The sequence below is a fragment of the Thamnophis elegans genome, chromosome 7, assembly GCF_009769535.1.
Source record: "Thamnophis elegans isolate rThaEle1 chromosome 7, rThaEle1.pri, whole genome shotgun sequence".
NCBI classification, from domain to species: Eukaryota; Metazoa; Chordata; class Lepidosauria; order Squamata; family Colubridae; genus Thamnophis; species Thamnophis elegans.
The window spans coordinates 85,870,369-85,893,229 of NC_045547.1; the positions used below are offsets into that span (position 1 = coordinate 85,870,369).

The window sequence follows — 22,861 nt, forward strand, 5'->3', positions numbered from 1 at the left end:
GGGATGCACTGCAAAGCAATCTGCCGATTTGTCCCTGCTTCTCTTCTCTCCCTTCCTTCTTCTCAAGAATAAGACCAAGAGGCAAGAACTCGTCCCTTTGAGACCCTAAACAATTTTCATCGCAACCCAACATTGTTGCCTGAGAATTAACTGCCGACCGCCTGAGGAAGCCCTCGGGGCTGCCCCACTCACCGAGAGGGGAATCCTGGGACTAGGGACACTGTTGTCCTTGGTCGCCGCTTCTGGCCTCCCTCTCTTCCAGGAATGGAGGCTGCGTGCAAGAAGCAGCCCTGGGCACCGCGGAAGGGACGGGCATCCAGCAGCCTTCGCTTCCGAGAAGGCCTGAGCCCTGAGTCCTGAGCAAGGGGTCCCCGGGGTGGGGGTGGGGGGTGAAAACAAGAGTGACCCTGTTGTAACACCAACTGTTCTGCTCAGGTATTACAGGAGCAGCAGCTCCTTAAATGACGGGGGCACAAGGAGACTCGGGAATGGTGAAGGAGAGAGAGGGGGGGGGGAGAGCAAGGGCCGAAGCCTCCGGATCTACAAAGGGGTTTCGTAATGACAAGCTTTCCACGAAGAACTTTCACGGACTCCCTCTACCCTTTTTCTCTTGCAGCAACATATTCCACGGGTACGCCGTCTGTGTCTATCATATGGCCAGCATTCGGGCGGCTTTCAACGGGCCGTACGCTCACAAGGAAGGGCCCGAATACCACTGGTCTGTGTATGAAGGCAAAGTGCCTTACCCGAGGCCTGGATCGGTGAGCTTTACCCTTGGGGTCAGGCATTCGGTCCTGCTTTAAATGGCGGGGAGGGAAGCGCATCACGTGGCATTTCTGTGTCTCTTCCGTGCTTTGCTGACTGCGCTGAGATTGTCACGGTGCTTTTGAACAACGTGGCCCTAATCAGCGCAGCCTTTGCTGACCTTGCAAGCCAAGGTTTATTACAGGAGAAAGAAGCCACAGTGGCCGGTTGTACAATCGTAGGTTTGGTTAATTTTTTTTATTTTAAAAGATGTGTGAAACTACATTATATTTTATTCAACAAAGCACCATTTTAAATGAAATTGGAAGATTTATTTATCTCCTCGTTTTCCTAGTTTACGTACAAGAAAGCAGTGGGATGCATTTTCATCATCTTCTTTGAATTAAGGACCACTATTTTTCCTACTTTTTAATCGCATCCTTGCAGAAATACAGAGAAATTTTGCAACAGAAGGACTGTTTGCCCTGTCATTGTAGGTTCCACAAATCTTCTTTCTAAATCTTCTATCTAAATATCCCGTTCTTAGTTAAGAATTTCAATCACACCCTGACATTCACGTGAGACACGGGCCTCGGCCCAGTGAAGTTGAACAATGTTGGACCGAGGTGCGTAAGTGAGCAGAAACATTGGCAGTCCTGCAACTGATTCTAAGCATTGATCCCTTATTGAATAGAATCCTCACCAGAGCAGTTGTTGAAATCACTCAAACCCATCAGCATAATCATTTGAAGCCCAGAGTGGAGCTTTTGAAATTGCCTTAATGAATAATGTGAGAGCACTACCTATGTGGCATATGATGACCTAGTTATATTTTATAAAATATAGGCTATGTTTCTATCTATCTATCTATCTATCTATCTATCTATCTATCTATCTATCTATCTATCTATCTATCTATCTATCTATCTATCTATCTATCATATCTTTATATCTATCATCTCTCTCTCTCTCATCCTCTCCACACACACATATACACGCATCCCCAGCTCAATGCTACATGCTCCAATCTTGCTGGAGACAGACTTTTCCAGCAGGATTTGGCCTTCAACTGTCACTGACTGAGTCGATCTGCAGAAAACCAGGCCTTTGAACATCTGCTGAGAGCCACAACTTCTGCCTTTTGTGACAAGCAGCTGATGAAAATTCTGCTGCTGTCTGGTGAGAAAATGAATTTCCAAAGCATCATGGAGCAAATAGTTCAGAAGAGCCAAGTCCCAAGAAAAGAAAAATATCGTATTTTTCAGAATATAAGACGCATCTTTTTTCCTCAAAAAAGAGGCTGAAAATCTGGGTGCGTCTTTTACATTGAACACAGCATTTTTTGCCTCCCGAAGCACCTCCGCTTCACCAAAATGGCCATGCATACCCTTATGGAGACTTTCAGAGAGCTCCTGGGGGCTGGGGAGGGCAGAAATGAGCAAACAAAATAGTCCGTTTCTTCCCCCCACCCCCAGCCCCCAGCAGCACACTATAAGCCTCCATAAGGCTATGCATGCAATTTTTTTGACAAAAAACAGGCCCATTTTCGTGAAAAATGGGCCATTCCCCCCCCCCAGGAGCACTCTGCAAGTCCCCCAAGACTATTCATGCCTTTTAAAAAAATAAAATAAAACAAGCCCGTTTTCGCAAAAAATGGGCCATTTTTGGGAGGTTTGCAGAGTGCAAAAACTTTTTTTCCCCCTTTCGGAAAGCTCTTTAGTTAAAATGATTGATGAGAATTAGATTGATCAAGTGCTCTGCCAGCAGAAACAAGTCTTAGGTGCTGCAGATTGTCAGTGATTTCGTCCTCCAGCACATGGATAAATACACCTGGAAACATCTACCTACCTACTCTCTCTCTCTCCCTACTTACCTACTGTATTTCTCTCTCTCTCTATCTATCTATCTATCTACTTACCTACCCTCTCTCTCTTCCTCCCTCCCTTCCTACCTACCTACTGTATTTCTCTCTCTCTCCCCCTCTATCTACCTACCTACCTACCCTCTCTCTCCCTACCTATATATTGTATTTCTTTCTCTCTCTTTCTATTTCTCTCTCTCTATCCCTCTACCTACCTACCTACACCCTCTCTCTCTCTCTCCCTACCTATCTACTGTATTTCTTTCTCTCTTTCTCTTTCTACCTACCTATTCTCTCTACCTACCTACCTACTATATTTCTCTCTCTTTCTCTCCCTTTCTATCCCTCTATCTACCTACCTACTCTTTTTAAAATTTGCCTCTTCAAAACCTTGGTGCGTCTTATATTCCGGTGCATCTTATACTCCAAAAAATACTGCCCTGTTGGACAAGCATTGGCGTTTATGATTGTAGTCTTGCCGCAAGTTAAAAACGAATGTTTCCAGTAAACATAAAGAGTGTTTGATTTCACCGTATTGATTGAGAATCTAAATGGGGAGAGTCTGTGACTGTGGCTGGGCTTGGGAGGTTTCTGAAAACCTTCCCTGTTCTCAAGATCTGCGGAAGGAGCAAATGACCGCTCGGACGTTTCTAGCAGGATCTTAAACGGTTCCAATGAAAGGGCACGAGGCCACTTTGGAACGGGAGGCTCCAGAACCAGTTGGAGCCCATGATCCTCTCCGGTTGCTGAAGCAGTTAAAAGCTTCCTGTTCGGAAGAGCCCCTGATTTAGCTGCTCAGGAGGCCGGCATGCAAACAGACCTACTTGGGAGTCGGCCCCCAACACCCCCCCCCAACTGAATTATCTTTTAAGTCGACACACAAAAGACTGCAGTGCAAACTGATTTGATTTCGTCCCTCAGCTTCCTTGCTTGTTTATTATTTACTCATTAAATTCATGCCCACAGACTCCCAGTGGTCGACAGCAATTCAGAGCATCAAAGAAAGACAAGGGGAAGCCAATGAAAACACAAATTTCGTAAAAATGCAAAACCCCAAAGGAACCTCAGTCGTCCAGGGGGTCTTGTCGCCCCTGACTGCACCCTGAAACAGTTTCCTCAGGAAGCCTGGCCTGTGGGCCGGTCTGGTTTCTAAGGGGACTCCATCCCATAATAGAGGGGCAGAAAGGAAAGGATCCTTGCTTCAGGCCCGTAGGGGTACGAGCTCCTCAGGCTGCCTTTCTGTCTGAGTATCCCCAGGGGCCTAGAGTGGCTATTGCAGGTGACAGGTGCCTCTTTCCCCAACCTTGGCAAGCTTGACAGCCCGGCTGGCTACACCTTGAGGTGGAAGGGGTTGCTGAGAGTGGGGGGGGCTAACCCTGAGATTGTGGCCATGGGGGGGCTCCAGCACGGGAGCTGCAATCCAAACAGTTCGGCCAAAATGAAAGAACTCTTGCCTGGCCTGGGCCTCCCAGGAATGCCTTGATGCGGTACGCACCACTGCTTGATGGCAGGTGCAGTGCACACCTGGCAGAGAGAGCCCTCGGGGCACTCACCTCCCCTCCTTTTTGTTTGGCAGTGTGCCAGCAAAGTGAACGGGGGTCTGCACGGGAGCACCAAAGACTATCCGGACGAGGCCATCCGCTTCGCTCGAACCCACCCGCTGATGTATCAGACGGTCCGGCCGGTGCACAAGAGGCCAATCCTTGTGAAGACAAATGGGAAGTACAGACTCAAGCAGATAGCAGTGGACAGGGTGGAAGCAGAAGACGGCCAATACGACGTCTTGTTTATCGGGACAGGTAAGAGGGGAAGCGGGAGATTTAGGCCTCTCTCTCTCTCTCTCTCTGTGTCTGTGTCAGGGGGTGTCGGACTGGCTCCATTCGCCACCTGCCTGCCCTCCAACCCATCCGTGCTGTTTCGGGCCCCGTCCGACTCCTTGCTTGCTATTCCTAGCCAGGGAATTCTTCTTCCTGCTTTCCTCCTTCCCAACCGCTGTGCCTGGTAAGAGGAGAGAATCTTGACTCGATGCATATGGCGAGCAGGGAGGAATATACTATTCCGTTCCGTTCCCTTCTGTGGCTGTTAAACTTCGAACATTTGAAATTATCTAGATGTGGTTCCTGTTTCTGATGATTTGAATTTATGTACACTTACTTTTGAATGACTTGCACATTTAAATGTTGGCATGTTAGTTTCAAACATTTTTCTCTTAAATGATTGACATGGTTGCTTTTTTTTTTTTTTTTTACCAATTCCTAATTATCTGATAGACGTCTTTTCATGTTCACCCACAGATACTGGAATTGTCTTGAAAGTTATCACCATTTACAACCAAGAGACAGAATCTATGGAGGAGGTGATTCTTGAGGAGCTGCAGGTGTTCAAAGTAAGTGAGCCTTCGACCCCTGGCTTTTACCACCGACGCTTCCACACAGGGCACACATCACACCCGTGCTCTTCCTGACGTGGGACCATCTCCGCCACATCACTCACTGGCCTACCTGTGTAGACTGCTTGTCATCCATACTTATTTAGGCTCCCCTAATTAACCCTACATGGGGCTGCCCTTGAAGACTATCCAGGCTCTGTGTCCGTGCGTGTGTGTGTGTGTGTTGGATTTTGCTTCCTACAATGATGCCCAGGATGCCTTGGGAAATATGGCAGGCAGGAAAGGCTTGTTTAAATCTTATTCTCAGAACAAACTGTGCAGCCTCTCTTAATTCCTTGACGAAACGGCTCATTTCTTTGAGGCCGGAAGAGGCAAATAGAGGCCATTTCCAGCAGTTACGAAGCTCTTTGGGTCCTGGCTGCTGTTTTTCCTCTGCCTATTCATTCATGTTATTGGAAGGTGGGCCAAGAAGCTGGCAGGAGATGGGGTGGCAGGGGAGGGGCACAGGGCAAAACATTGGCCAGGGGTAAAGCTGCTCCCTGCTCATCCCAGAAGGCTTTGGGGGGGCCTGAAGGAAGGCCGAGAGGCAGAAGGAATCTACCTTTGCAGGAGATTGCTAAGTGATCTTGGCACAGAATGTGCAATTCTTGCGATCAGCAAGATTCGGCTGTCTTAACTGCCTGGATGGCCTCTTTCCTAATTAAGAAAAATGTTTTCCCTTTCAGGTGCCAGCTTCCATTATTTTTATGGAAATTTCTTCCAAAAGAGTAAGTGTTATTCCTTTTTTAAAGAAAATTATTTCATTATTCTTAGCTGCCTGTGAATATATCGAACATGTGGACACTCAGAGATCATAAAGTAGTTCTTCTAAACTCTTATCCCTCCCCCCCCACCCCCAATGGTCCCATCAGGATCCATGGCCCAAGAAAGAGGGAACTAAGGCACCCATTTTAAATCCTTTTCCTGGCAAGATGTCCAGGTTCTCCTCTGCTAGGAGAGCTTTGCAAACCAAGGGGCTCCTATCAGGCTTTAGGTTTTCAGGTCAGCCCCTGGCTTAAAAAAAACAACGAAGCAGCCAGGCAGACATTCCACAGGTGCAGATTCCCAGTATAGGCAGAGGTATCCCAAAGGATACATGGTGCATCTCTTCAGGGCATCCTATGTCTTAAAACATCTTGATTCATCCAACAGGAAGCAGCCCATAATCTTCCCACAAAGACTCTACGTTCTAGTCCCGCCTTAGGCGCCAAACCAGCTGGGTGACCCTGGGCCAGTCACTCTCCCTCAGCCCTAGAAAGTGGGCAAGGGTCAGCCACTTGTGGAAAAATCTGCAGCCAAGAAAACTGTCGGAGCTTCTCCAGGCAGCTGCGAGGAGTCAAGACTAACTCAGAGGCACCAAAAGCTAAAGCTTAGAAACACCCACCTTTTATTCGTAGCGTTTTTAGGTAGAACTGGTTTATATATCAGTTCAGTTCAGTCAAATAATATCCAGTTCAGGGCATTTACGTGAAATGGGGGGGCTGCTTCTACGTTTCCCTCTGCAAGGTCAGATTTGCTGCTTTCTTACCCCTCCTCGCCTTCCACTTCAAGAGAGCCTCGGCCTTAAAGCTCTTTGGCTACTGCAGTGCAACAAAATATGCGATATAAAATGAATTTTCAGGGAGTGGTCGAGAATGTTAAATATTAATGTACAGCCGTGCTCTACTTTCCAGAGAAGCGTTCAGAGACATACTTGCCTCTCTCCCTGTGTGTGTGTGTGTGTGTGTGCGTACACATACAGTAGATACATGTGTGACTGTGTATATTCCGCTCGATACAAGCTGTGTCGAATTTCCTTCAACTGCTACGTATCCGATCCCTTTTTCCTGATTCATAAAATGTGAAATGAGATCTTGCCGCAGCTATTGATAAATAGAGCCTGGTTCTGCTAAGAATAGCAGAATATTTGGAGGCATCTTAAGCGATTTAATACCAAATTCAGTTGATGCTCTGATTTTTATTTCTCTGAGCAGTGAAGAGATGGGTGAACCCTTTCACACCCGCTTGCCTCGTAAAGAAGTAAGGCTAGCTCAGCCTTGTTTAGCAAATTTTGTCCAGGATTCTACAATAATGTATCTTTGGCCAAGTCACGTCAAATCAACAAGTGCCCACCGTCCACCACAGGCCATAAAGGAGGTTCAAATTCATTATAACCTGTTGCAACATTGCAGCTTCATTGCAGAAGCAGGGAGTTCGATGAAGAGAGAGAGAGAGGGGCAGGCCGAGAGGTCTCAGGCCTCCCTTTGGCCGAAAGCTCCCTCCCGTCCTCCTCCACTGCACGAGGGAGGCTGAAGGGAGCCAGCCGGCGGTTCCCCTCAGAGGTCGGGCTGCAAGGCTAAAGGCCAGAGAGGGAAGCGGCCGCCCTCTTCCTTCACTTCCATGCTGAGTGGCGGCTTGAGGGGAGGCCATGCGTCTCCCAACCCAGCCTTGATCGTGTTCTTTCAGCCACAACAATGTGGGCCTTTCTTTCCACTGCATGTTTGTCGTGTACCTTCTCCCGCCCCCCCCCCCTTTGGACGCCACGGATCGTCCGCCCGAAGGAGGCCTTCACGGGAGATTTTGTGCTTTCCTTGCAGCAACAAATCTACGTTGGGTCGGAGTCTGCGGTTGCACAGGTGAAGTTCCACCAGTGTGACATGTATGGGTCGGCTTGCGCCGATTGCTGCCTGGCAAGAGATCCCTACTGTGCCTGGGATGGGATCTCCTGTTCCAGATATTATCCCACAGGGACACAGACGAAAAGGTAGGAATCTTACTTGGCCCGTGAAAGGGCCCGTCTGGTTGGCAGGAGGTCTTCATCGGAGGGGGCTCCACTGGCCCGCTTTCTTTGAGGACGGCCAGCCTCGATCCAATGACTGTGAGTCCCCCCTTGGGGGCCGGATTGACCGATGGAGGTGAACCAGATAATCCTCTAGTGACCCCCTTTCTGGCCAAAGTCTGGGGTCATGAAACCGGTGTACCCTGGTAATTGAAGGAGCCCATTTTCCAAATTCACAACACGTGGAAGCAAATTGCAAATTGTTTTTCCTTTTGCTCAGACGCTTCCGTAGACAAGATATCCGTCACGGAAACGCAGCTCAGCAGTGCTTCGGCCAGCAGTTGCTAGGTAATTGCTTCTCTTCTCTTCTGTGCCCAAGAGGAACGTGGGAAAGATGGTGGGGATGGAAGTTGGCAAGAGGCTGAGGGCAGCCCCGGGTTGCATCAGCAGAGGGAGGGAGTCCATTGTGGGTGGGTGGAGGAGCGGGGGGACCTTAGAAGCACCTGCAGTCATATATTTCCTACTTTGGGTCCCGGTTTCAGGCAGGGAAAACCAAGGCCTCGTCCTAATGTTGCTAACAGGAGGAGCTGCGCAGATTGTAACCTGGCTTGCCCCAACTCAGAGGTTATGTGCGGAGGGGGGGGGGAGGCGGGGCAATGTCTGCCTATAGGATTTTCTGTTAATTCTGTGATAGGAGAGAGGCGTGTAGTCGAAGTACCTGTGCAAAGGTGCTCACTGTTCATAAAGAAAACACCATGTGTAGAATCTATATTGGTCCTCCTGGTTGCATGCTTAGCGGCTGCCTAATGCGGGTGGGGGGGGGGTGTTGCTGTTCTCCTTTGCGTATTAAAAGCAAAGTTCCCCTTTGGAGGAGGGTGCTGATGGGTGCCTCCTCCCGTCTGCAGGAGACGCCTCGGGCAAAGCAGAGGAGCGGCTGGTGTACGGCATAGAGCACAACAGCACCCTCCTGGAGTGCGTCCCCAGGACCCTGCAGGCCAAAGTGATGTGGCTTGTGCAGAGAGCGCACGAAGCCCGGAAGGAAGAGGTAACTGGCCCTGCTCTGGCCTCCATGGGGTCTCCCTCTGCAGACCGCCTGGTGTCCAAGGGCAGCGCGGGGTTTGGGGTACAGGGGTACCAGGTGCAGGGGGGTTCCTGTCGGCAAGCATCTTCCTGAAGGACTTTTCTGGGAGATCCAGGGGTTCCCGACAGCTCCTCTGCTCTCCCACCCCCCTCCCCACTTTGCCCTTTGAAACAGAATCCCTGCACACCCCTAAGTCCTTCTATGCCCCCCCCCCTCACTACGTTCAGTGTTCTGTCGGTTTGTTTAGGTTCAAAGACACACACATAAACACAACACACACACACACACACCCCAAGCCCTGCTTCTGTTTCATGGAATATGGTTAGCGAAAGAAGCATTGCATGCCTTCCATTAGTCCCACTGAGTTGGTGATTCCACGCTTCCACTAATACTCCTCCCCAAATAGCATCATTCAAGGTCGCTAACTGAACCTAAGGAGCAACATATGTGTAGGAAGCCTTCTGCACGGACCGAAGATCGTCCAGGTCCCTCAGCCTCTCTGGAGAATTGGGTGCTGCTGCGGACTCCCAGATCCACTGTGATCGCATCTACTTTAAACAAGGAAGTTACATTCTCCCCGTTTTTCCCATGTTGAGGGCAACCTCAAGACCAAAAGGATAATCGGGGGGAAAAAACGACATACAAATAAATCAGTAAAACTAGCGATGCCTTCAAAAACTTAACTTTGGGGTATATTGTGCTTCAAGTTATTTGAATTTAACATCCCTGAATTTTATTCCAAATTTTCTAAATTTTACTAATACATTTATTAGACTCTTCCTCTAAACCCAATTCAGTTACACAAGTCTGCGATTATATCAGGAAATGTAATCATTTACTGCTAGTCGATCTTAGTTCTGCATGAGTCTGATTTTTGTTTTAACCTTCTTATGGATGAAACAGTTTCCTCTTTGACCCGCCCGCAGGTGAAGGCTGATGAGAGAATCCTTAAAATGGACATCGGGCTCTTGTTTTTAAGACTGCACCGGATGGATGCTGGGACGTATTTTTGCCAGACGGTGGAGCACAGCATTGTTCACACGGTGAGAAAAATCACCCTGGAAGTGGTGGAAGAGGAACGTGTAGATTACATGTTCAGCAAGGACTACGAAGAGGAGCTGGCTCAGAAAATGCCCTGCCCTGCCCAGAGCAGCATCTCCCACAGATCGAAGCCCTGGTACAAGGAGTTCCTGCAACTCATAGGATACAGCAATTTTCAGAGAGTGGAGGAATATTGCGAAAAAGTCTGGTGCACAGACAAGAAGAGGAAAAAGCTGAAAATGACTCCATCCAAGTGGAAGTATGCCAATCCACCAGAGAAAAAGGCGCGTGTCAAATCGGAGCATTTCCGAGTTCCCAGGCACACCCAGGCTGACTCCTGATGGGGGAGATCCCGTAATATCGTTCAGCCCCTCCCCCAAAACAAATCCATCCGGGAGACCTTTGTGGTGTTTGGACCCAGTGTGGGGTAGGGGATGTTGAGACTGGAAATGAGCTAAAGTGCTTTTAGTAAGTTATATACTTGATGTCTATTTAGATGCATTTTTTAAAAAGAAAACCTACTTAATTGTTGAATTTTAATTGTAGCATTATGAATCAAGCTTCAATTGAAAGACAATCTGACAATCTTCATATTCAGCATTTAGTCCAATTAATCACGGACTTGCTTGCACTGTATATTTTAGTGTACTTCGGGGTATTTAAGTGAGTTCAGATTGCTGATGTTTTGATAAGCAAAGCAACAGGGAATTGTATCGTTTGGGGATTTTTTATTTAAAACATAGCTATAATTGATTTCCATGTGGCGGATCCTAAAGCCTCGTTCTAAATTCTAGAAATTTTACAGTTTTACCTTCCGAAAAGCATGTTTCTAATTCTTGCTCGGTTTGCCTATGTGAGTTCATGGGAGGAGTGGAGAGCAGGAAGAAGGTAATCATAAATAAAAGCGGAAAAACAAAGGAAAAGCAAAACTATCTGGGCAGTGCAGCGGAGCACATCTGCGGAAGCCATGAGGAGGCGTCTTCCTTGCCATGGACACATTAGCAGGCGCGAAGAAAGCATTGCTGTCGAGCTTTCCTGAACTGAGCCCAACTATTCCACTGATGGCTTCCGGTGCCTTGTGCCAAGAAGGGGAGCAGACGATCCCAGGTCCACCCTGTGGGGACCATTTAAGAGCTCGAGAGGATCAGGATACAGGCTGACAAAACAAGGTTTAAAGTCAGCCATGTGTGTGAATATGATGGGTATATTAAAGAGAACATCTTGCCAGAAGCTACCACTTCTATCTTCTGTCCCTTCTAGGCCTGTTCTTACCATAAAGTCCTAAGAAAATTTGTACTAAGCAGAACGCCCTATTGCAGGGGTGTCCAAACTTGGGAACTTTAAGATTTGTGGACTTCAACTCCCAGAATTCCCCAGCCAGCCTGGACACCCCTGCCCTATTGGAATGCTTAATATTGGTCAAAGGTTAGCGAGTGCCTGCGATTTATTGCCACACTTGATATTATTCCCACCTGCTTCTCAACTACAGCCAAGGTGTGTCTTCCTTTTAAGAGGCTGAGATCTGCATCTGCACTGGGAGGAAGCCCCCCACCCCCGGTTAACCCCCACCCCCCTTGCAGCAAGAAGGCTCACAGCCCCCCCCCTCAGGCCCTCTCTGCAGGCGCCAACCTTGAACGGGAGATTGGAATGAGTGGACTTTCCAAACTTCATGAGTAAGTCCCGTTACACCTGGTGCTCCCAACAGCCGTCTCCTAACCGATTCGGTGATTTAGAAATACTTTTTTCTCACATTCCTTTCAATCGTTGGATTGGGGTGTCCATATTTGAAACTGAACTGGCTGTTTCAATGAAGTAATATATTCCTAATATGCATTTTAAATATCCGTAAAAGCTAAAAATAGGCAGGGCTGCACTAATGATGTTAAGGGATGATATGAAAAACCCTCCATTAAATGAGCACCCCTCAGTCGGGCTCTCCGAAGCTCCGCCTGTGGGTGAGAAGGACTCCCGCCCCATGGATTATTTCTCAGCATCTCCATGCTGGCCTGACGTTTCTTACAGCGTTGACTGTTAACTGCTGCGCCGACACTTCCTTCCACTTCGGCTCCCTGGCTTCAGTGTCCCCTCCCTGATTTGCCCCGACCGGCCCCGACCTCCCTCTTTCTGGCCTTGGGATTCTTCTGCAAAGGTGCCTCCTGTTGCATTGCCTCCTCTGGAGAGGCTTTAGCTCTTCCGAAGCCCAGGAGGCCAGGCTTGGTCCTCTGCTTTCTGAAGCTGAAACTAAAATTGCAAAGACGGACCCCGTGGCACCTGAGCTCGGAGGTCCAGATAGCCCCCCCCCCACCCCCCGTAGAGAACAAGAGAACAATGCAGGGAAGACCCTCAGGGACTCTGCCTGCTCTGTGCCCGGTGGCCGCTTTGGGCTCACTTTGCTGCGTGCGGTGTGGAGTGCAGGGCGTTAGACTCTCTTCCAAGGGAAGCGCCAGAGGCCGAGGTCTTGAATTGATTTCAAAGGAATAAATCCCTTTTCTGCTATAGTTATAAAAAGTGCTTCAGGGCTCAGAATTCCACTCTCAGCCATGCTTCTCCCACTCTCAGGGAGAAAGGATGCTACAGCCACCACGGGGTTAAACATCCCTATCTTCCAATGGTAAAAGCAAGAAGAATGGGAGTCCACAAAATGGAAAGTACAGTAGCTTTTCTTTGCTTTTCTTCTTCCAAACAGCATTTTTTGGGAACTGAAAATGCTTCTAGGTCAGAAAGAGGTGCTAATTTATTTTAGGAGCATTGGCAGGAAGGAAACAGTTATTGCAATTAATTAATTATGGAAGAAAAAAGTCTCACAAAGGCAGCGTTTGTAGCTGACCTAAATATAGAACCTGGAAGGCTTCTTATGCAAGGGAAGAGCTCCTTTGGTTTAAGCAACTGACACCCCCCCCCACCAGCCAAACTGTTTTAGGAGGCCGCAGAGTCTGGGGATCACAAAACCCTTCCTTCGTCCTGCGAACCCCCAACTTCAAGACTTAGCCTCCATCCTGCGGTGCCTCTTTAGAGATGATACACAAAAAGGGGGCGATCCAATATTGGGCCCCCGGGGAGATTGGAAGCCACGGCACTAACTGCTGCACCTTTCCTCCTGTGGCTCCAGTCCCACCGTCTTCATGGAAGAGCTGAACTACTTCGTGTCTGGATCCCCTTGGGAATCCGGCTTCCATTGGCAGGAGCTCCTGGGGCTCTAGTCGTCGTCCCCCCCCCCCCCCCGGCCCCAGCCCCTTGGCTCCTCTTGCCTGCCGTAGTGGCTACATCACCGGCAGGCTAACTTCCCCTTTTGGCAGACTTTCTACCTGAGCTTAAGGCAACCATTGTATTTATTTTATTTATTTGCCTTTATTTATGGAGATGAATTTGGAAAACTTCAAGAAGATGGCAGCACCTGCGTGGTTTCTAATATGTGTGGCGTGTTCAACTGCACAGCCGCAGCTGCCCTCTTGTGAAACCCCCTGCAGACCCTCCTCCTCCTCCCCATTCCAAAACATTTGTCAGAGCTTGAAGTATGCTGTCTCTCACATCTTCAGTCGGTTCTTCCAGAACTGCCTCAACCTCTGGCAAAACTCCTCCTCTCTTGCTTCCAGGAGTGCCAAAGGATCTCCAATAAGCAAGCATCTCTTTGATGGCCTCCTGCATCGTGGATCAACTGTGAAATTCCCCAGGATAAGAAATGCTCTAATTTAAAAAATAAACCTAATTTTAGAAAACCCTGTGCAGTTGTTCCTGCCTAAAACTAATGGTTTTACACCTGGCCTCTCAGATGTTGCAAGAAGATGGTGAGCACCTGACTTCTGCTTCCAAAGCTCACATGGAGCAAGGATGGCAGCTTTCTCGGGGACCAAAATGTCCTAGGAACTCCTCTCCCCTTAATTAATGTCTGGATCTTTTCAGTCTGGTTAAAAAGAGAGAATCCACTCATTCATTCCAAATTGAAACCAAGACTGTAAATTTAAAATGTAATGTCTCCTTCAGGTTGAGCTCAATTCCTATTCGGGTCTTTTCCCATGTAAGATTGAGATTGTCTTGGCAGTCCCACTGGCCATCCTCAGGCTGGTGTCTTCTTTTGTGTTGTAACGGCCTGGGTGGTGGGTGAGGCTCATTTCTTGACGAGGGCTGGTTTCCAGATGTCTGGTAGGCGGGAGGTATCGTCACGTTTATTCATGTTGTGGGGGTGTTTCTCTATTTCGATGGCTTCCATAATTATTCTCTTGTTGAAATGTTCTGTTTTGGAGATTAATTTGGTTCCTTCAAAATCATTTTCATGTCCTGTTGCTTTGAGGTGCTGGAAAAAAGAGGAAGTTTTTTTCTTTTTTTTCTGACTGCATTCTTGTGTTCTGCGATGTGTGCATTTATTCTCCTATTAGTTTGTCCAATGTATGCTGCAGGGCAGATTTTGCATGGTATTTCGTAGACTCCTTGGTTTTCTAGCTGGATCTTGTCTTTGGGGTTTCTTAAGATGTTGGCTGTTTTTTGGTCAGTGCTGAAGGCTGTCTTGCTATTCTGCTTGTGGAGAATTTTGCTGATTTTATCTGTGGTGCCTTTGATGTAAGGGAGGAGGGCGATGCCGTTGTCCTGTTCTGTGTCTCAGTTCTTGGCGGGAGTCTCCCTTTGGATTAGGTTGGTAATTGTGTTTTTTTGGAATCCGTTGGAGATTAATATGTTTGTGAGAGAGTGTAATTCAGTTTTCAGGTGGTCTTTGTCGGCCAGGCGTTTGGTTCTGGAGATGAGGGTCTTGGCTACAGAGTTGATCTGTGCAGGGGGATGATGGGATTGTGCGTTTAAGTAATGGTTGGTGTGTGTTTTTTTCTGGTAGATGGTGTGTCCTAGGGAGCCATTGGGATTTTTTGTAGATTAGGACGTCCAGAAAGGGAAGTTGGTTGTTTGCTTCTATTTCCATAGTGAATTGTATTTTGGGATGTAGGCTGTTGAGATGTGTGAGGAATATATGAAACAAACAAACAAACACACACACACACACACACACACACACACACACACACACATCTATATAATTAACATTGCTGGAAAAGAAAAATGCGATCTTCTTTGCATATGATGGATTTTATTGAATTCTGAGTTTATGGCTGAACTCGGATTATTGCCGCCGTTTCTGGGCGATGCGTTTTAGGAAGGGCCCTGGTGAAGAAGGCCATGTCGAGAGGAAAGGAAGGAAGCCAGGAAGGCAGACATAGGTGAAAGAATTGGAAATATTGGATGGATTTAACTTAGGCAAGAGGAGACACACAGAGAAACGTGACTTAAGTATTCAAGTACCTGGATGTCTCTCTTGTAGAAAATGGAGTAGGGTTATTCCGAATCGTTCCTCAATACTCTGTATTCTTTTCAATTGATCAAACTCATTTCCTCTAAAGTTCTTCTGGAACACAGGACAAGGCGGAAGGGATTAGATTTTGGATGGACACTTTTTAAAAAAATGTCTTGCTAAGAGCCTTTGAGAAATGGAGACGGCTCAGAGCCTGAATTTCCTCAGGAGGTCCTGAGCTCTGCTCCCTGGTGGGCTTCTGCCGGGATGCTGCTGTGGCGGGCAGAAGGGCAGACTAGATGGCCTCCAAAGTCCCTTTAGAGCTGGGAGAGGATTGTTGGCGTGCAAATAAAGAAGTGAAGCAGCAACGATGCCTGCTTCAGGTTCAGCTCTACTTCAAAACCAGAAATAAATTTGAAATCCTTTCTAATTGCTTGACTATGTTAGCTAGCACTAGCATTTTGAAATGATTGCATTTCAGCATAATTGATCTAATGATTAAATTTTTATTATAGCTAATAAAAATTCCCTTCTCCTTCTCCCCCCCCCTTCTCGGTGGGGGTGGGGGTGGGGTTTCCTTTAATCCTGGAAGACTAGATTCCCTTTTACGTAATAAATTCATTCCTCCTTTATTTTTACAGCCAGTAATGAAGGCAGAGATATTTCTGCCCCCGAGTCTCAAGGCTCATAAAGCCAGAGATGCTTTAGAAAGCTGCACTGTTCAGATAAGAGTTATCAAAAGGGAGGTTTTTTTTACAGTGGGCACCTGGAAGGCTCTGCAATTTCTATCAATCTTCTCAATTTACTTTAGTGCAAATGGCTGTGTTATTTGAGGCTTCAAAAGTATTGCGGAATGGAATCCAGTGACAAATTATTGGTGACCATGAAAATGGGTTTCTTAGCTTTTAGCTGACTGGTTCATAACTATATAGACACCATATTTTTCAGAGTATAAGACGCACCGAAAAAAGTTTTTGCACTCTGAAAACCTTCCCAAAACAGCCCGTTTTTCACAAAAACAGGCCCATTTTTTTTTTCAAAAAAGGCATGAATAACCCTTAGGAGGCTTGTAGAGTGTTCCTGGGGGGGCGGTAGGGGGGGGGCAAAGACAAGCAAAAAACATCCCATTTTTTGCAAAAACGGGTCCATTTCTTGTAAAAAAAAAAGGACATTAGGAAGCTTATAGTGGCAAAATTGAGCAAAAAAACGGCCCATTTTTCACTCATTTCTGCCCTCCCCAGCTCCCAGAAGCTCTCTAAAAACTTTCCTAGAGGCTATGCACGTCCATATTAGTGAAGGGGCGGGGTTTCAGGAGGCAAAAAATGCTGTATTCAGTGTATAAGACGCACCCAGATTTTCAGCCTCTTTTTTGAGGGGAAAAAGGTGCGTCTTATACTTTGGAAAATACGGTACTTGGTGTTTTCTCTCTCTCTCTCTCTCTCTCTCTCTCCCTCTCCCTCTCCCTCTCCCTCTCCCTCTCCCTCTCCCTCTCTGGGCAGGAGTGAGAATGTGGATGGGATCATCCCTCTCCTTCCAGTTGCTTGGGAGCATCTGCTGGGCTTTGATGGAAAGTGATGCTGGGCTGCAAGGCACAATTTCTCCATTCGGATTTGTGGGGGTGTCCATTCAGGCGTGTGTTTCGTCACGTGCACTCGGTTCATTGCATTAGGGGCTCCTCTAGTGAAGGGGCTTTAGCTGTAACAGGGTGGAGGAACTGTTGTCTGAAGGAGGAGGTGAAATGGCTCATATCTAACTTCCTCCATGCGATGCTAACTGAATCCTTTCCTCCAGGTATCCCATGTAAGTATATGCCAATTTGGCTTTTATCTAATGGGAAACACTCATGTGTGAACCGTTTCTTGATGAGGTGATATGGAAAACCTGTATTATTTTGTATTTTATTCAGCAGAAAGGACAGATGTTGAAATCTAAATGTTGCTTAGCATCACCCGAGAACAGGCCCGTCTTCTTCCTCCTCTCCTGCTGCCCTACAGCTAAAGTCTCAGCATTCAGGGCTGGTCCCAGCCTGGAGCAAAATGGAGCAGTCAGTTGAGACCTGCATTTCAAGCTGTTTGTAGAGCTGTGCAAAACATTCAAAAGAGCCGGTTGTGTGAACTGTTGAGATTTTATAAGTAAGGCTCTGCAGGGTTGGGGGCTGGGCTCCTCCAGGTTCAGAGCCTGCAGGTGCACATGCAGCCCCTAGCAATCACAGCAAGATGGGGGGGGGGGTGTCTCCCCCCATCCAGCTCCAGAGACGGCCTGGGAGGAGCCCGCGCCCTGCTGGCAGAAAAGAGATTTGGTCAGGCAAGGAGCACAATGAAAGACACCCAGTCTTGTCAACAACAGCCCTGCAAGCTGAACGAGTAGAAGCCAAACAGAGGAAAGCAGCCCATAATCTCATTGCATTGCACTTGAGTCAGAAGCCCCGAGGTTGGAAGGATTAGCCAGTGGCATTGCTGTTGCCCTGCGGACACCCAGTTAGGAGCAGCGTCCGTGTCCCTGAAGCTGAAGCAAAGGACGGGAGCTTACCCTGCCCCACGGCAGCACTCAGGTCTCGAACGCGGGCTTGCTGCTGGTCAACCAAGTGCCCTAAACATGGAGCAGGCCAAGGTGCTCCTTGTGAGGTTATCATAGGCTCTTAGGTTCCCATGGAAGCAGCACCCAATATTGGGTGGGCCTCTTCCTTATCTGTGTGTATTGCAACCAAATTATACCTCACCCAATGAGTAGCCTTTTCCAAGAGATGGAGAGATGATGGGCCCAGCTGCACTTCAATAAATCTCAATCCAACCCAATGGATTTGTAATCCTCCGCTCTCTCGGATTCCAAAACATACACTACCTATTTTGATATTGATTTGACACTTGGTAGCCTGATTCTAATAAAAACTGATATTTCGAAATTTAGCTCTTCTCTTAATACTGAATGGAAATCAGTTTGACTGAAGAAGTATTTCCCTGTAGGTCTGGCTTTGCCTTTCAAGTAGAAAGTCGGTTTAGTTCAAAGAGAAAAATCTTTAAGTGAAGCTACACATACAGTGTCTTGTTCTTAATCCTTTGAATATAAATTGCAGACAAAGCATTAGATATTTACATCCATTAACATCTGTGACCTTAAAGTATTTTTCCCACAAAAATACACCAAGTTTAGATCTTACTGGAGGAGTAATGCAGAATTTTCTACTTTTCATAGCATATCCAAGGAAATGCACTCGTCTAACAGAATATTTGGCTTTCAGATGTGCTTATGGGGTTAAGGAGACCCTCGTCACGGGTGCTGTGATTGTGCTCCCCCATGATTGTGTCCTAGAAGCATTTTGTCCTAACTGAGCAATGTAGAAACATTCCCGGTGTGGTACATGGGCACCAGGCCCTCCGCTCTGGATGGGTTCTGGATCATTTCCCTCTAGAGGAAATGTAGAGCCATAAGAACATATGACTATCCTGGGTGCATTGCAAAATGCTCTGGGTGGAGATCACCGCCCTTAATGAGAATCCACCCACTAAAATAGCCAATATTTTTGTGACAGTTGCCTTGGTCTAATTGATAGGCTCTTCGGACACAGCTTGTAGTCAGAAAGCAAACGGGGGACTCCATGGGGGGACTGGAAGGATCACCAGTCGAGATGAGCCTTGCTCTCTCTGATCCACTGATTCCACTGGTGATGATCTGACTTAAATAGCTCTTCACATGCTAGTTTAATATTCAAGTACTTTGGATTTACCTCCTGGTGACACATCCGTTTGCATAATGTTTTTAAAGCTAATTTCTTCTTTAAGCCAAAGGAAAAAGTGGAATTGTTGTAGAATGACTTGCTAACACTCTTCTATCATCTTCAGGGGTCTTTCGGCTGAGCTTTCTTGCTTACTAGTCCTCTTCTGGCAGTCAGCATGGATTTGTTGAAAGTAGGCTGTGCCAGACAAACCTTAACGCTTTGGGGGTCAAAGGGATTAGGAATGCGATGGATGTGATGTACCTGCATTTAAATTGGGCTCTTGATAAAGTTGACAATGGAGGGGGGGGGGAAGAGGAAAACGTCCATTTAGCAAACGGATCCCTAGTTGGTGAGTCCGCAGCCGCCCTTAATGGCCGGGCTGAGTAGGATTGAGAAGGAGTCGCCAGTGTGCCGGAGCTGCCAAAAGAGTCTCAAGACAGGGATAGCAGCCAGGTGGAGGTGAGAGGAAGCTCTGGGGCAGTTCTGGGCTACAGCAGCCAGCAATAGCAATAGCAATAGCAGTAGACTTATATACCGCTTCATAGGCCTTTCAGGCCTCTCTAAGCGGTTTACAGAGAGTCAGCATATTGCCCCCAACAATCTGGGTCCTCATTTTACCCACCTCGGAAGGATGGAAGGCTGAGTCAACCCTGAGCCAGTGAGATTTGAACCGCTGACCTGCTGATCTAGCAGTAGCCTGCAGTGCTGCATTTAACCACTGCGCCAGCCAGCCCACAACTGGACTACCATGTCCAGTTTTAGTTACCACGTTACAAGGAGAGCTTCTGTTTGCCCCATGGAAAGAGACTCGGTTTTTATGAACTGGTTGCTACTAATTTACTATAATATTCATTGCCGATTATTATATGGTTGAGATGTATGTGGATATGAGTTAGTTCAAGTGAAGCAGATTATATTAATTAATTTAGCTGCTAGCAAAAAATATACATTCATTTTTAAAGTAGCATACTATGTCCACCTTGGTAAATGATGATGTGGGGACACTTAAGTCATGTTTTGCTCTGTGGAACAGTGTCTGTTCCCAATTCAGCAGGTGGGGCTGTGGAAGGAGCTCCCCAGTGGGCCTCTGCACCGGAAGGGGAGGAGGCTCCCTGGAGGGCAGCCGGGAGCTGGCATTTAGCGGTCTCCCTTTGTGGCCCTGATGACACAGCCAAGGGCCCTTCGTCTTCCCACCTGGGTGGATCCTCTAGGCAACGCAGAGTCAAACTTGCATGTAAAAAAGGCCTCCCTGCATAATAAATAGGAATAGTTTCTTTATTTATATGTCATATTCCTTATCCTCTCCATCTCTCTCACATGGGCTCTGAGGGATACGCAATATAATCAATAAAAATAACATTAAAATCAGAAGTTACTAATTAAGTTATCATTAATTAATTATAATTAATAATGTAATTAATGATTACATCAAATTGCATAGGAGATAGATAGATAGATAGATAGATAGATAGATAGATAGATAGATAGATAGATAGATAGATAGATAGATGATAGCAATAGCAGACATGTGTACCGCTTCGTAGTGCTTTATAGCCCTTTCTAAGCACTTTTACAGAGTCAGCATATTGCCTCCAACAATCTGGGTCCTCATTTTACCAACCTCAGAAGGATGGGAGGCTGAGTCAGTCTTGAGCCTGGTGAGATTCAAACTGCTAAACTGCTGGCAGTCAGCAGAAGTACCGTATTTTTCAGAGTATAAGACGCACCTTTTTCTCTCAAAAAAGAGACTGAAAATCTGGGTGTGTCTTATACATCAAATACAGCATTTTTTGCCTCCCGAAGCCCCGTCCCTTCACCAAAATGGCCATGCATACCCTTATGGGGGCTTTCAGAGAGCTCCTGGGGGCTGGGAGGGCAGAAATGAGCAAAAAATGGACCGTTTTTTGCCCCCCGCCCCCCAGCCCCCAGCAGCACTCTATAAGCCTCCATAAGGCTATGCATGTAATTTTTTTGGACAAAAAACAGACCCGTTTTTGTGAAAAACGGGCTATATTTTGCTCATTTTTGCCACACACACCCCAGGAGCACTTTGCGCACACACACACCCTCCAGGCTATTCATGCCTTTTATTTGAAAAAAAAAACAGGCCCGTTTTCATGAAAAATGAGCCGTTTTGGGGAGGTTTGCAGAGTGCAAAAACTTTTTTTCCCCTTTTGGAAAGCTCTTTAGTTAAAGTGATTGATGAGAATTAGATTGATCAAGTGCTCTGCCAGCAGAAACAAGTCTTAGGTGCTGCAGATTGTCAGTGATTTCCTCCTCCAGCACATGGATAAATACTCCTGGAAACATCTACCTACCTACCTACCTACTATCTCCCTCTCCCTACCTACCTACTGTATTTCTCTCTCTCTCCCTCTCTCTCCCTCTATCTACCTACCTACTTTTTTTTTAAATTTGCCTCTTCAAAACCTTGGCGTGTCTTATACTCCGGTGCGTCTTATACTCCGAAAAATACGGTAGCTTGCAGTATGACATTCTAACCACTGCACCACCATAGATATAGATAGATAGATAGATAGATAGATAGATAGATAGATAGATAGATAGATAGATAGATAGATAGATAGATCTATCTTAAATGTTGATCTAGAAAGAGGGTAATCTCTATTCAGCAGAAATAATAATTTTTAAATAAACTTTATCATTAGGAGGATAAGCTTCCTCTTCTAGTCCAGGCAGTTACCGTTCTGCATGCTGAGCTCCCAAAATTACACGTAGAGACCTAGCATTTTATGGAAACCTGAACAGACGTGAGAAGGGATGGGAAAAGGCTAATGGTGCTTGTAACGTGTCCTCTGTCTTCCTCATGATTGGCAGCCATGAAACCATATTGGCTGGGACCCTTTACGGCTTCTGAAAGGGGTTGTGCTTTCTCAGCAGGTAAAAACAGCTCCTGCTTTTGGGGAAAGCCCAGGCACCATCCATGTAATAATACATCTCCACTTTGACATCAGGAGACCCACAGGCAGATTAGCAATCATGAAATACAGACAAAATACATCACCCCAATTCTCTAGAATGTAAAAGGATCATTGGGTGAGGTTAACTACAACAATGCTGAAATTATGGAAGTATGAAAGAGAAACTATAAAATTATATCCACCAAATCTTGATATGAAAGTCTCCATCTGTTTTTCTTTCCAGCCAGCTGGATTGCTCCCTTCTGGACAGATTTCTAAAATGCTGCGCCCAGAACCGGGAGGAGTATTTTCCGATAGAGCATAAAATGCAAGTGGAGGCTGAGTGATTGAGGCCCCTGAAAGTATGTAAGGTTTCTCTTCCTTAATTGTTTCTTTGGGAGCATTTCGCAGCACAAAGACCGCAGGTGCCCACACGTGCAGTGCTACTAGGCCTTATTCCCTCCAGCTTTTTCTGTCATAAAACTATTTTTCTCTTCACTGCCAGCCTTTAGTCTGCATCGGGCATTTTATTCAGGCATCCATCACTAGGCGAGCGGTAGATGGCTTCAGTCATAACTTTTTGTAAGTCACAAGTGTACAATGACAACGTCTTGCTATTATCTGAGATACGTCAAAGGAACGGAAGAAAACACATCGCCCCAAACATGTAGCAACTGAAATTGTTAAGGGACTGCAGGGAGCTTTGAGTACAAGATGCCTTCTGGTTTGTTGAGCTAAGGCCCCTGGAGAGTAGGAAAAGAAGGACAAATTCTTCACTTTACGAAGTTCACTTTAATTGTAAGAAGAGCGTGACCACCACCCCACCCCCCCCCCAACTGAATGAGTTCCTGTCCCTTTCCCACTCCTCTGGCAGTTCCTCTGGAAAGGCATCAAAGGCTCCAACCACTAGGTCCCTTGGCCCTCAAATAAGCGTTCATGGTCCCTCAGACCCAAGAGGAGGCTTTTATGTTCTGAAGTGCTGCGTGGGACGGAGAGAAGGGGGGAGGGAAAAGCCAGAGGCAGGAGGAGGAGGAGGCCAT

General features: G+C 46.9%; 1 protein-coding gene across 1 annotated transcript in view; it reads left to right on the forward strand.

Annotated features, from left to right (window-relative positions):
* SEMA3E (semaphorin 3E) overlaps positions 1-11,110 on the forward strand; it is a 95,425-nt gene extending 84,315 nt beyond the window's left edge. The window contains exons 10-17 of the mRNA XM_032220606.1: positions 617-761; positions 4,182-4,404; positions 4,900-4,991; positions 5,720-5,761; positions 7,610-7,776; positions 8,072-8,139; positions 8,697-8,836; positions 9,799-11,110. Coding sequence (XP_032076497.1) covers positions 617-761; positions 4,182-4,404; positions 4,900-4,991; positions 5,720-5,761; positions 7,610-7,776; positions 8,072-8,139; positions 8,697-8,836; positions 9,799-10,254 — 1,333 coding nt within the window. The 3' untranslated portion in view covers positions 10,255-11,110. The remainder of the gene's footprint in view (positions 1-616; positions 762-4,181; positions 4,405-4,899; positions 4,992-5,719; positions 5,762-7,609; positions 7,777-8,071; positions 8,140-8,696; positions 8,837-9,798) is intronic.
* The last annotated feature ends 11,751 nt before the right edge of the window (positions 11,111-22,861 follow it).